This window comes from Neolamprologus multifasciatus, chromosome 17 (assembly GCF_963576455.1).
Source record: "Neolamprologus multifasciatus chromosome 17, fNeoMul1.2, whole genome shotgun sequence".
NCBI lineage: Eukaryota > Metazoa > Chordata > Actinopteri > Cichliformes > Cichlidae > Neolamprologus > Neolamprologus multifasciatus.
In genome coordinates, this window is record NC_140455.1 from 16,844,338 (window position 1) to 16,857,211 (window position 12,874).

The following is a 12,874-nucleotide window of genomic DNA, read 5'->3' on the forward strand; positions in this document are numbered from 1 at the left end:
TTATTAGAGTGGCCAACCGTCCCGTCTGGTATTCAGAGAAAATATTACGCGTTTCTTATTGAGGTGAAAAGGAACAGTTTGTCCCGGACTTCAGCTACAATGAAAAAGGCACAAAGCTGGAGTTATTCTGTGTCTTTGCTGCACAGCTGCCTCTTCTTCTTTCATTCTCCCCCCTCCCTCTCCCGTTTCTACTTCAATCATGAAAACTGATCAATGACCAGCGGATCGGCTCTCTTGTTTGTTTATGGCCCACTTTGCGCCAGAAAGAGGAAACCAGCCGATGTCGTGTTAAACAACAGCAGCAGTTTAAGCTTGATCAGCTGTTGTTAGAATTTATTTAATATTAATTTCTAGTATCAGCTGATGTTTGCTGGAGCCACAGCTGCAAAAAAGCTGCTGGTCATGATGTCGGTTTGGTTATCTGGTGAGAGGGAAACATGAAACCAGGAGATGTCCTTACTGAATCATCAGAGCTGAACAGGTGATGGAGATACAGGTTTACCTTTTAGGTGACATGAATGAGTTGAAGGGAAGTTATGAACTGTTTCTGAGAGACAGATAACCCCAGGATCCTTTTTTAGGTAGCTGACAGCTGGTAATTGTGCAGGTGCGGATCTAGCAAAGTTTTGCCAGGGGGGCCAGGTAGGGCATTAACAGGGAGAGGTGGGCACAAAGAAATACTTTTCTTTCTTATTCTCATTTAAAATGTCTAGCTTTTAAAAAATAATTATCTGAATCTTGCGAACAAACGATTCATAGATTGATGCAAATATACCATCAAAACAGTGTACATCACTGTCACAACAGTGTTTGTTTTCATTCAAAGGCTTTATGATTTTTCCTATAATGGCGGCCGGTCTCTAGTCAAAATGCCCGAGCCGATTTTTTTGTCCCCGTCCAGCCCTGTATGCAGCTCATCTGCAGTCTGGTGTTACCTACATCTTCCTATTCAGAAGGCAGAATTTCCGAGTTCTGAGTACAATCGAAAGCACCACGACTGCAGTTTTTGTGTTGGATGTAAAAGGCGCACATGACGCTATGACGTAGGCTAGAATCATGGCAGCAGTCAATGATGGTCCAGGCGTGGGATTTCTCTCGTGGTAAAATGCACATTATCTTTTCCTTTCTATTGGTAGGTGGCACAGTGCACTTGTGGCAAGTAAGCAAGCTAGAAGACTGGCAAAGTTGTGGAAGCAACACATTAACAAGAGAATTCTGAGTAAAACCAAAGTTACTTTCCCTAGTAACTAGTTACTTTGAAAGTAACGAGTAACTTGAAGTAACTGAGTTACTTTTGATAGAAGTAACTAGTAATGTAACTAAGTTACTATTTTAAAGTAACTTACCCAACACTGTAAATAAATAAAGGCAGATGAACAACCATTGATACCAGGCAACTATAAACGTATATCTTGGCCCAATGAGACTATTAACTCTTGCAGCACCGGGTGTTCGTAATTGTGGTTCAAGTGAATTGATAAACTTTTTGAAGGTAATTGACTCACACAGTTATGTAGATATCCCCGTCCTGTTGTCTCGGGATGCAGCACGCTGCCTTGCCTGGGGTTAGCTTCTGTTTTCTGGGGATGAGGGTTGAGTGTGCTCCCTTACCTTCTCAAGGTAAGCTAGGTTAGCCTTCTTGTGTGAGCTTTTCAAGTGCACTTTAAGGTTTGTGGGATTTTTTTCCCTTTAGAAATGTCCCTCATAATTTGTCTCTTTCCACTACAAGACACTTGCTTTATCCAAAACACAGTCATATTCAAAGTAATCCCAAATTGGACTCTGGCGCTTTCGCCCCGACTTTTCCTGACATGATTCTGCGCGTGGACAGAGCAGCAACACAGACGACTCGACTAACGTACTTGCCACCTGCTGGCATAATGAGACACAGCAAGAAAAAAATCTGGAAACGAAACTTCATTTTCACCCTTGACTATTGTATGACACGCACACATCAACGAAAACTAAACACATTTTTGCTATAAATTCAGTTAATTTTAGTTAGTTTTGTGAACACTCATTATAGTTTTAGTTAGTTTTCCTTTTTTTGTTTTTATTTTTATTTCCGTTAACGAAAATGTTTTTTCACTTCTAGTTTTCGTTATTTCGTTAGTTTTCGTTAACGATAATAACCTTGGAGCAGAATGAGCGCTGGCCAGTCAAAGGTTGTAGGTGTGAGTATTTGCATTTTTCTTTAAGTTCATTTGAGCTTAATTACGAAGCACTTTCAGACGTTTGGCTTCAGTGGCTCAGGCGTTGCAGAGAGTCTCGCTGGTTCATTCGGCGCTGGTGCGTGCACTTTGTTCATCCTTTCATCCAGGTCACTGGAGCTTCCAAAGCACATCACACAGGATTATATAACTGTCATGAAAAATGCAGCAGGCCTACCACGGCTCATGATATTTCTACCCACTGCTGCAGAGAGATTTGGGGTGATTCAGCTCACTTTCCTCAGATGATGAGTGATAGTGCGCCGGGCTTCATAACACAGTTGATGTATTTTTAAAATGGCATATGCAGCTATAAATAGAGCCGGACTTTTATCAACGTCTCAGAGGCTCCTGCAGAACTGTACTCTGCTTCAGTCAGCTGTGAGCCTTTAACACCTTTAAACAACACTCTGAAGCCCAGGTGACATTATAACAAGATACAACAAGATACCTGGGTGAGTTTAAAGAACCCATAGGTGGGAATGTGAGTTGTCTGTCTCTGCATGTTAGCCCTGCGACAGACAGGCGACCTGTCCAGGGTGCAGGGTATGGTAGCTGGAATAGCAACATACCCAAGGATAAGCAGAAGAGAATGACTGATATGATGAAACTGGGATTTTGTTACACTTAATTATTGCAAACACAACTAAAACTATAACTGAAACTAATCAAAACTAAACTGAAACTAAGGATTTTCAAAAAATAAAAACTAAACTAAACTAGCAAACAATTGGTAAAAACTCATTAAAACTGATATAAAATTGAAAATCTGAAGTCAAAACTAAATAAAAAATAAAAACTAATGAAAATTGCAAAACTATTAAAACCCTGTTCTGCTCTGATACAATCTGCATGTCACAGATGTTGTAGCTGAGAGAGCGTTGGCGTACCATCCAGCTGAGCATTAGTATGATGACCACAAAGCTGACTTTAACGTGATGAAGCCAACACAGCTAAGCTTAGCTTCCTCTCCAACATTGGAGGCAAACCCAAACCTGGGAGGAAATGTCTGGAATATTAAATTAAAAGGTTACACAGACTGTACTTTAAATATAATCAAAATGTTCTTTCTGAGCACCAAAACATCCCTACTGAGTGCACTGAGGGTCACTAAAATCACAGTGGTAAGGAACGTTTCCAGTGTCACACTTGTGTTTGCAGAAACACTGAGTGAAACTCTTTCACACCAGCTACACGAGACCGCAGCAATCTTCTGCTGACCAAAGCAGCCACAGGGAGGTTTGTTTTGCTGTCACCCTCGCTGAAACCAGCCAGTAACCTCGAGCAACCACTCACCAACGATCTGGGAAATACAGTTTTAAAGCAAGGCTCGGGGAATAAATACAGGATTATTTTAAACTGTGAATCATGCAAAGCTACTCTGAAAATGATCCAAACAGGTCTGATTTTACTTTTTGTTAAACAAATTACAAAAACCTTTGTCTAGAAGTTCAAAGTTTACAGCCTTACATAAATTAAAGCTTACCAATCGGCTAAATAAACGCAGCACTGAGATGTTTGCATTCGCTTATTAAAGGAAATAGACGGTAACAACTGGTCCTGTACATTAAACCTTTACAGTCTGGCTCCAACAGTCCACTCCACAGACAGACTGTACACAGATGGGAGGCCTCCTGCTGTGACGTCCTGCAGTCACACACATATGTGCACGTAGACACAAACTGGAGCACTTCAACCACCTCTGCCCGGATTCGGACTGCGGCCTCATTAAATATTTAGCAGGATTTGTAATAATTTGTCAGCAGAGAGCGAGTCACGGTCAGATCGGCGGTAACTCTGCACCACAGTTCCTGAAGAGCAGATCTCAGACGATCGATGGACGCTCTCTCCGTTAGCGTCAGCGTGAAAGCTGCGCTGATGTCAGAGTATTTACAGCAGGAGGTAATTAAAGCTAAATCATTCGTGTTAATCTCTCTGCCTCGCCTGGCTGCCGCTTAACTGCCTCAGCGAGTATTTATAGTTCAGACCGTAAATTCTCAAATAAGAGCTCGTATTCAAATTATACGAGCCGGCACCAACCGATAAAAACCACCGAGGCGGTCTAATCGCCCTCCATGTTTTTCTATTTTCTATCAAACTTTCAGCAGCTGTGTTTATTCAGGTGTGGATGCAGAATAATAGTCACAACCAGAGTTCTGAGCTGCTCATTAACCCAGCAGAGGTGCTGCCGGAGCTGACATCATGCCACTTGTCACCACACACAGACCTCACCTGTGTGGACTGCCCAGGTGGAGCTTTGCCCCAAGAGCTACGCTAGCTGCAATGGATTTATGCTCTTATTTTGAAAGTTCCGCCGCTATACTCAGCTCGCCTTTCCCCTTCCTCTCCCGTGTTTTCATTCAGCTGACTCTCCAGAGAGCCTCTCCACCCACGGTCTGATAGTGATGGCGGTTCTTCAGCGGCGAGCTGGAGGACGTTTCCCCAACATGGAGGAGGGAGGCAGCTGGTTATCATTTCCTGTGAAGAGCTTGATAAGTGAAATATCTGAAGCATGTTCAGCTCATGGTTTATCATAAAAGCTGAAATAAAATAAATTCTTACTGTCTAAACGAGCAAAAACAGAACTGTAAGCACATCCCTTAGGCTTTTAATGTGAAAAACCTCAGTTTCCTTATTGAGTCAGCTGTCGTGATTGTCAGCTGTGTGTGAGCTTATATACTCACCATGCTTGTTTTTAGCGACATCACCAGGTTTTTGCGTCTGAGAGACTGATCTGAGTTATTCTGTGATTAGAGCAAAGACTTGAGTCACTGTCGGATCAGACCTGAGTCACCACCAGCCGCCTGCAGAAGAGCATCCAAGGACACGACAGAGTCTGCATGAAGAAACAGGAGCACCTCCAGCCCCGCTGCACAGTCTTTACCGTTAAATATTGCCCTGTGTGACACCACAGGGGTGCATGTGTGTGATACTGCAGGCATCACACAAACGCTGTGACGTATCCACAGACTCCTCTTCTCTATGATATTTAAGTTATCGATCGATTAGTCTGGAAACCTGCTCTTATTCAGAAAAAATAGATCTGTGTCACTGTAAACTAATCCCGACTATTAACCCTGGAGAACCCATGGGGTCAGAGCCGACCCCATTGGTTTTCTAGGGAAACCATGGGGTCAGAGCCGACCCCATTGGTTTTCTAGGGAAACCATGGGGTCAGAGCCGACCCCATTGGTTTTCTAGGGAAACCATGGGGTCAAATTTGACCCCATGGTTTCTCCAGGGTTAAAAAAATTAGCTCGGTTTAAATAATTGTGTTTGTGGCCTTAAATATAAAACTAACACAGACTGACTTTCTCTCCTTGAGTTCAGCTAATAAATGATCCACTGTATTATAAAACCTTCGTTATAATGAAGTTGAAGCCACAGCCTTGAGGAACATGTAGAGTCAAACTCCATCAACTGGTTTCATTATTATTTAAGTTGAGGATGTTTCACGTGATCAACACTCAAAACCCAATGTTTAGTTTATGATACTGTGCAAAAGTCTTGAGCCAAAACTCATCTTTTGCTTTTAAGGAGTCAAGAGTTTAAGTGTTGTTTAAGTGCTCTTAAACAGCAGTACAAGTTCTTCTTTGGACACTGGCTGCTTTTTCACTTCTTTTCAGTCCAGTCCTCGTACCAGAGCATTTCCATAGGATCGTGTTTGTTAATTCTCTGAACTCTGACCTGTGAATCATTCAAACATGAAAAGGCTCCAAATTCAAAGATGAACCAGTGCTGTATCTGCACATGATGGCCACCTGAGCAACGAATCATTTAATCATGTCTTTTATTACCAGATGATCCCTGAAACACTTCATTTCTTTAGTTCTGTTAAAGAAATGAGAATGTGCCAAAGATAAAACAGTTTAACATCAATACGATTTTTGTACTAACAAGGTGATTTTCAAAGAGCTGAAAACCTAGATTATCTCTGGTGTGTCCTAAAAAAATAGAAAAATATATTTATTTATTTATTTTAAAAAAAGAGGGAAAAGTGGACAAGTGAAGGACAAAAGAAGAAGAGTGAGGCCTAAAAACCATCTACAGCAGATGATCAGAATCTGAAAAGACCCAAGACCGGGCTCATCTCTGTAATGACAGGAGGAAATAATGTGGTCAGACCACAGATCAGTTTTCAAGCTCATCAGATTTGTACAAACTATGATTTCTATTTAGTTTAATACAGTGGAAAAGAAAGAAAGAAATTAGGCCTGGCTCGAGACTGTATGATGACACGAAGCAGAGGTAGCACTGCAGTGTCTGACATTTGCTCTGCTCCTGGTGATGACAGTGAAGCTGCTGTGATGAAGTCATGTGCTGTGAACAGAGCTTCATTGATTTATCCATCAGAACAAATGAGCAGCAGAAACAGGCGGAGCGGTGCTCTGACGATGTTGGCGGCAAACGCAGGCCGGAGCAAAGATCAACTTTCATTTTTATTTTCAACGAGGCTCATGGCGAGGACCGGGCGACAAGGCAGTCACGAGGACTCGACACAGTCCTCGCAAAAAACAGAAACATAGAGATGGAGGATCCACGGCAGCTGATGTCATTATAGGAGACATTCAGGTCCTCCTCAGAAAACAGATTACTGACCTTTGTGGAGCTCAGAGTTTAGAAAATTAACCATAAATGTCATTACATTATGTCAATTATTATTTTTACTGATCAAAGCTTCCCTCAGATCATTATTTTATAATCACTCCAACATTTTGGGGCTTTTATTCTGCTGTAAAGTTGGACATTTGCTCACTGCTCTAGCCTCTGGTGGACACTAGAGGACCTGCAATTTCTTATTTAACATTGACAGTTATTTACTGTATTTTTAAAACTCCACTGTGCGCTGTGGCTCTAAGCCCCAACCCTGTTTGAACAGCATGTGCATTTTTAGACTTTTTTGGTTAACTAAAAAACCTTTTCACACCTGTCTTTAGTTTAAAGAAATGTCCACCAATGCTTAAACATGAAAACATCTGTTGGGTTAGAAAGCGAAGAGAGCACTGTATTTGGGTCTTCACGGGGTCTCAACACCAGAGTGCAGCCCCGGGGGCCTTCAGCAGATAGATCCGGCCCTGCTCCAAAGTAAACCGGACCCACAGATAAATGAGAGCCAGCCTGAAACACGCCAGAGAGCTCATCCCTGCTCACGGGAGTTCAGGTGCTGCCTGTGTGGATACGAAGAAGCACGCAGACACTCACCGATGCCGCTGATCTCCTGTCGGCTGTTCAGGCGGCTCCTCTCGTCCGCGATGGCCTTCAGCATCTGCTGCAGGGATCCGTCCAGCTCCCCGTTCTCCTCCTCCGCGGGCCCGACAGCCTTACACAAACCGGGGAAGGACGCCATCTCCGAGCTGGGATCATGACAGTCCGAGCTAACAGCTTCCGACGGCACCGGCTCACGGCTATGGACGAGAATAAGCCCCCGGCTCTCCTCCTGATTTACCCCGGAACGACTGTCTCTTCGCGGCGCAAAGGAGCCGCCGGAGGTCGGGACCGGCGGGCTTTGCTAAGGTGCCCGAAAAAAGCACAGACAGGTCGGACTGCTGAGGGAGACTCCGGTCCTTCTGTTGTTCAGATCAGCTGGAAACACCCCTCACACTTCCTGTAACAACACGAGGCTCTTAAAGGGACAGGGCACCGCGACGGCGGGCACGCGCAGGTCGAGCGTGAGAGCGCTGAGGTGTTACAGAAAAATACGTACCGAAGAATTCAGTGATCCTGCAGGACCTGTCCGCCTGAACAAAAACAGACAAACATTAGACAAAATAAACAATAATAAAATAAAACAAAATGTTAAACAAAAGCTTAAATAAACAATAGAAAAAGTGGACAAATTTAAAACAAAACAAAATGTAAAACAAAAATAAACATGAATCAGAATCAGAGACTTTGTTAATCCGAGAGGGAAATTGAGCTGTCATAGCAGAAAATATACAACAAACATCAAGCACTTCAATAAATTTAGTGTAGAAAAATAAATATTGATGGATAAATATTAAGATAAATAGATAGATATAGAGCTGTAAATATAAAGATGAAGATAAATATAGAATATAAATAAATATAAAAGGATGTATTCATGCAAGTATATGTCGTGGTATACAAAAGTGACAGGGTGTATTGAGGTGTGATTAAATCTGTTCCAAATGACCGACAAATGTAAAAGAAAAAGTTAAAATATAAAACACAAGCTTTTAAAATATTAAATCAGATTCAAGAAAATTTTATTTCAATAAAGAAAACAAGAAACATTTAAGATACAAAGTTAAATTAAATTAAAAAAATATATTTTTGAAAAATTATAAAACGAGGTTTATAAAGTATAAATTTTGATAAGAACTAAAAACTATTAGATGAATTTTAAATTACAACAGAAAATTCCAGTTATGACATTAAGGAAACAGTTCAAGATAATTTTCTTATTAAACTGGGAGCTGAAAATGAAATATATGAGAAATAAAATAATTAAATAAAGACTGCATTTTTTTTTTCTTTTAATTTAAACATTTATATAGGTTTATTGAATCTAAACTTCAAAACTAAATTAAATGAGAAGGGGGAAAAAATCCCTTTGGTCCTGCAGGATGTCGCTGGTCTACCACCCTCCGGGGCTCAGCGGCTAATAAATCAAACACACCTTTGTTACTGTTGTTTGTAATGGGGAGACAGTCCCCGCCCTGCTGGCCGGCAAAGAGAAAGGAGAGCAATTCGAGTGTAAAACACTGAAAATCTGCGTCTCTGTGAGTCGTCATAAATCTTCTGGTCATATTTCAGCTTCAGTTTACTAACGGCTTCAAGCCTGAGAAATGAACCTTTGAATTTCACTGAAGGCGCGATTAGGTCCCAGTTTGTGACAGTCACGGAATTCTGCAAAACATCAGCGTCGTCCCGCAGCAAACCCCGCACACAGAGACCAGACCTCAGCGCCGGACAAAGCAGTGCATGTAAACAAATACACCCTTTGTTCAAGACAAAGGATTACGTCATTGTTTTACGAGATAAAGTCGCGGAACGTAAATAAATAATTGAATAAAATAAAATATATAACGAAAATAAAAGTATGACTTTTTTTCTTGTACCGTAGATAAATAATAAATACTTTTTAAACGGATTTATTAAAACCCTCTATTGCATGACTTTTTAATTTTTTGGGGAAAAAAATATTTCACCGTATTTTGGGGGAGCTTTAGGGTCCCTATTAATATATCAATCATAAAGTTTGACACCCTCCCCCCAAACAGATATTGGTTTGTTGCTTCAAGGCAACATTGTGCGACAAGAGTAGTCAAAACCAAGTTATTCTATAACACGTTTTATTAGTACAAGGATGAACCAATAATCAAACAACAAACAAACAATGTAAACATTTCACAGAACAATAAACCACCAAAATACATCCGACATTTGACCCTAACCCCATGCACGCGTGCGCCCGCACACACACACACACACACACACATGTTGTGTTTCCATCACTTTCAATTAACTTCCATTCATTTCCTGGAGACTTATCCTGACTCATCACAACTACCTGCCTGAACCTAACCCTAACCTTACCCTAAACCTGACTCAAGCCTTCACCCTAAAATTTAAGGATTTACCTTGCCATTTGTCCCCATAAAGTAGGTGAGACCTCCCAATGTGAGTGTGTAAACAGATTTGTGTCCCCACAACAATAAGTAATACACACACACACACACACAATTACTTTACCAACTGACCCCTGAGCTCCCAAGTCTCCCTCAAACCTGATTCAGGGATCCACTCCTCCACTTCCCTGTCACTCCCTGAAAGCTCACTGTCCTCACTTTCTGAGGGAATGTCCCTAACTCCACATTCCCTTGGTTTCCTTGCATAAGAGGTTTTTACGTCCATGTCCTGTAATTATCAGTAGATTGTAAAGTAAAAAACATTGACTATGATCCTATAAATGCACACAAACACATCTCTACACACATATGCTAACGCATTATTTTGCCTGAAAAGAATTAGGCTAAACGCAGTGTCACCTTGAGGCAACGAATGAAAATTAACAGTTTTACTGTATAAATAAATTTTAAAAAGTAGAACAAACAATCAAATATACTTCTTAACATATTCATGCACATACACATACAATCCATTATCATTATTATTATTATTATTATTACTATAATGATGTAAAATAGTGATCTTTATCTTACCTCCTGGAGATGTCTCTCGTGTAGTGCAGCCCCCCCCCCCCAAAAAAAATAAAAAAATGAAAGTCACACCACCTTCAACTCATCATTTTATTGGAAAGAGATGTGCCTGGTAGCATTATTTGACAAAAAAAAAAGTGTTTTTTTGAAGGCCCAGTGTGAGGCATGAAAATGATAGCCCAGGGTTATCATGCATGGGTTATCATGCGAATTCCTGAAGTCAGATGGCCCAGGAGCGACCATCTTTGAACAGAGGCGGTGGTTTACGACACCAACTGTCTGCCATCTATAATCCAGTTTTGAGTTCCCTCCCCAGACGCCTTAACGCCCACTCACATCCTGGGCCATCTGACCTCAGGAATTCGCATGATAGGGTGGGGCCAGGTTTCACAAAGAGCTCACCCGAAACCCTGGCTGATTGGGACCCACACCCAGTTTCACACCTTGGCTCAGGCGATTAGAGGATCATCAGGGGGTCCTTTTGTCCCTCTGTGGGGGGATACTCCCACTAGGTTTAAATCTGGGACTACCCACCATTTGACCTTAGAACTGAAGAAGCTTCTCGGATGAGTGGTGAAACGTCTTCAAGCAACTTAAAGAAGTCCAGATGCTTTTCTTTGCAAGCTCCTTTAACTACAATGACCTGGATGACTGAGAACCTTCACAGACACATGTACACATGACAATAAACACTTTGAATCTACAGGGTGGGCCATTTATATGGATACACCGTAATAACATGGGAATGGTTGGTGATATTAGAGTCCTGTTTGTGGCACATTAGTATATGTGAGGGGGCAAACTCGTCAAGATGGGTGGTGACCATGGTGGCTATTTAGAAGTCGGCCATAGGAAGAGGGCCATGTGACACATCAAACTTATTGGTAATGTCACAAGAAAAACATTGGTGTGCTTGGTTTCAACGCAACTTTATGCTTTCATGAGTTATTTACAAGTTTCTCTTTGTTCACAGCCATTGACATGTTGAAGAGGTTAACATGTGAGGAGCGGATCGAAATTGTGTTGATATCTAGTGAAAGCAGTAACCGGGTCATTGCAGCAGATTTCAATGCAAGACACCCTACAAGACCACCCATCTCCCATGCTACAGTTAGCAAACTGCTTGCTAAGTTTCGTGTAACTGGTTCAGTGTTGGATTTGCCAAAATGTGGACGGAAGAAAACTGTCCCTAATGAAGAAACATCAGTGGCTGTCCTAGCTTCATTCAGCAAGAGCCCACAGCGTAGCACTCGCTGCATGTCACTGAGAGTGGCGTTAGTCGAACATCCCTTCGGCGGATATTAGCTACTCACAAATGGCACCCTTACAAACTCCAGCTACTGCAGCATCTCAATGATGATGACCCAGATCAGCGCACAGAATTTGCAGAATGGGCAAAACAAAAATTTGAGCAGGACCCTCAGTTCACGCAGAAGATTTTGTTCAGTGATGAGGCAAACTTTTATGTGAATGGTTAACAAACAAAACCGCAGCTATTGGTCTGACACTAACCCACATTGGATGGATCCCTCCAAGACTGTTGGACCAACAAAAGTGATGGTTTGGTGTGGTATATGGGGTACAACGATAGTGGGTCCATTCTTCATCAATGGAAACCTCAAGGCCACTGGATATTTGAAATTGCTACATGATGATGTGTTTCCCTCTTTATGCACTGAAGCTGGCATGTTCCCTGAGTTTTTCCAGCAAGATGGTGCACCACCACATTATGGGTGCCAGGTCCGAGCATTCCTAGATGAACAGTTTCCTGGAAAGTGGATTGGTCGTCGTGGGCCAGTTGAATGGCCCCCAAGGTCTCCCAATCTGACCCCCTTAGACTTTTATCTTTGGGGTCATCTGAAGGCAATTGTCTATGGTGTGAAGATACGAGATGTGCAGCACCTGAAACTACGGATACTGGATGCCTGTGCTGGCATTTCTCCTGGGGTGTTGCTATCAGTGTGTGAAGAGTGGGAGAAGAGGGTTGCATTGACAATCCAACACAATGGGCAGCACATTGAACACATTTTATAAGTGGTCATAAACTTGTAAATAACTCATGAAAGAATAAAGTTACGTTTAAACCAAGCACACCAGTTTTTCCTGTGACATTACCAATAAGTTTGATGTGTCACATGGCCCTCTTCCTATTGAAAAAACCAAAGTTGTATCCAAGATGGCCGACTTCTAAATGGCCACCATGGTCACCACCCATCTTGAGGAGTTTGCCCCCTCACATATACTAATGTGCCACAAACAGGACTTTAATATCACCAACCATTCCCATTTTATTACGGTGTATCCATATAAATGGCCCACCCTGTATATTGCATTTTTTAATTGACATTTTTCAAACTTCTTCTGTTTGATTTTTAACCCATAAATAAATGGCTGTCACATAAAATTAAAACTTTAAATTAAAATGTTTACTTTTTTGTCTTTGTGGAACAAAAGGATTTAAACATTTTGTTCAGTTGTGAG

The 12,874-nt window shown here is 41.7% G+C and overlaps 1 protein-coding gene and 1 long non-coding RNA gene across 4 annotated transcripts in view; one reads left to right on the forward strand and one right to left on the reverse strand.

Annotated features, from left to right (window-relative positions):
• kiaa0930 overlaps positions 1–7,822 on the reverse strand; it is a 28,845-nt gene extending 21,023 nt beyond the window's left edge. The window contains exon 1 of one of the 3 annotated variants that reach the window (XM_085137017.1): positions 7,413–7,822. In XM_085137017.1, the coding sequence (XP_084993143.1) occupies positions 7,413–7,557 (145 nt within the window). In that variant the 5' untranslated portion in view covers positions 7,558–7,822. Of the gene's footprint in view, positions 1–3,783; positions 3,873–4,894 lie in introns of those variants that run through there. The other 2 variants (XM_085137019.1, XM_085137018.1) reach the window with 2 other exon arrangements.
• Positions 4,032–5,333, forward strand: LOC146499203 (uncharacterized). The gene is made up of 2 exons (XR_014870066.1): positions 4,032–4,459; positions 4,575–5,333. It is a non-coding gene; the product is annotated as an uncharacterized LOC146499203 (long non-coding RNA).
• Positions 7,823–12,874: the final 5,052 nt, after the last annotated feature.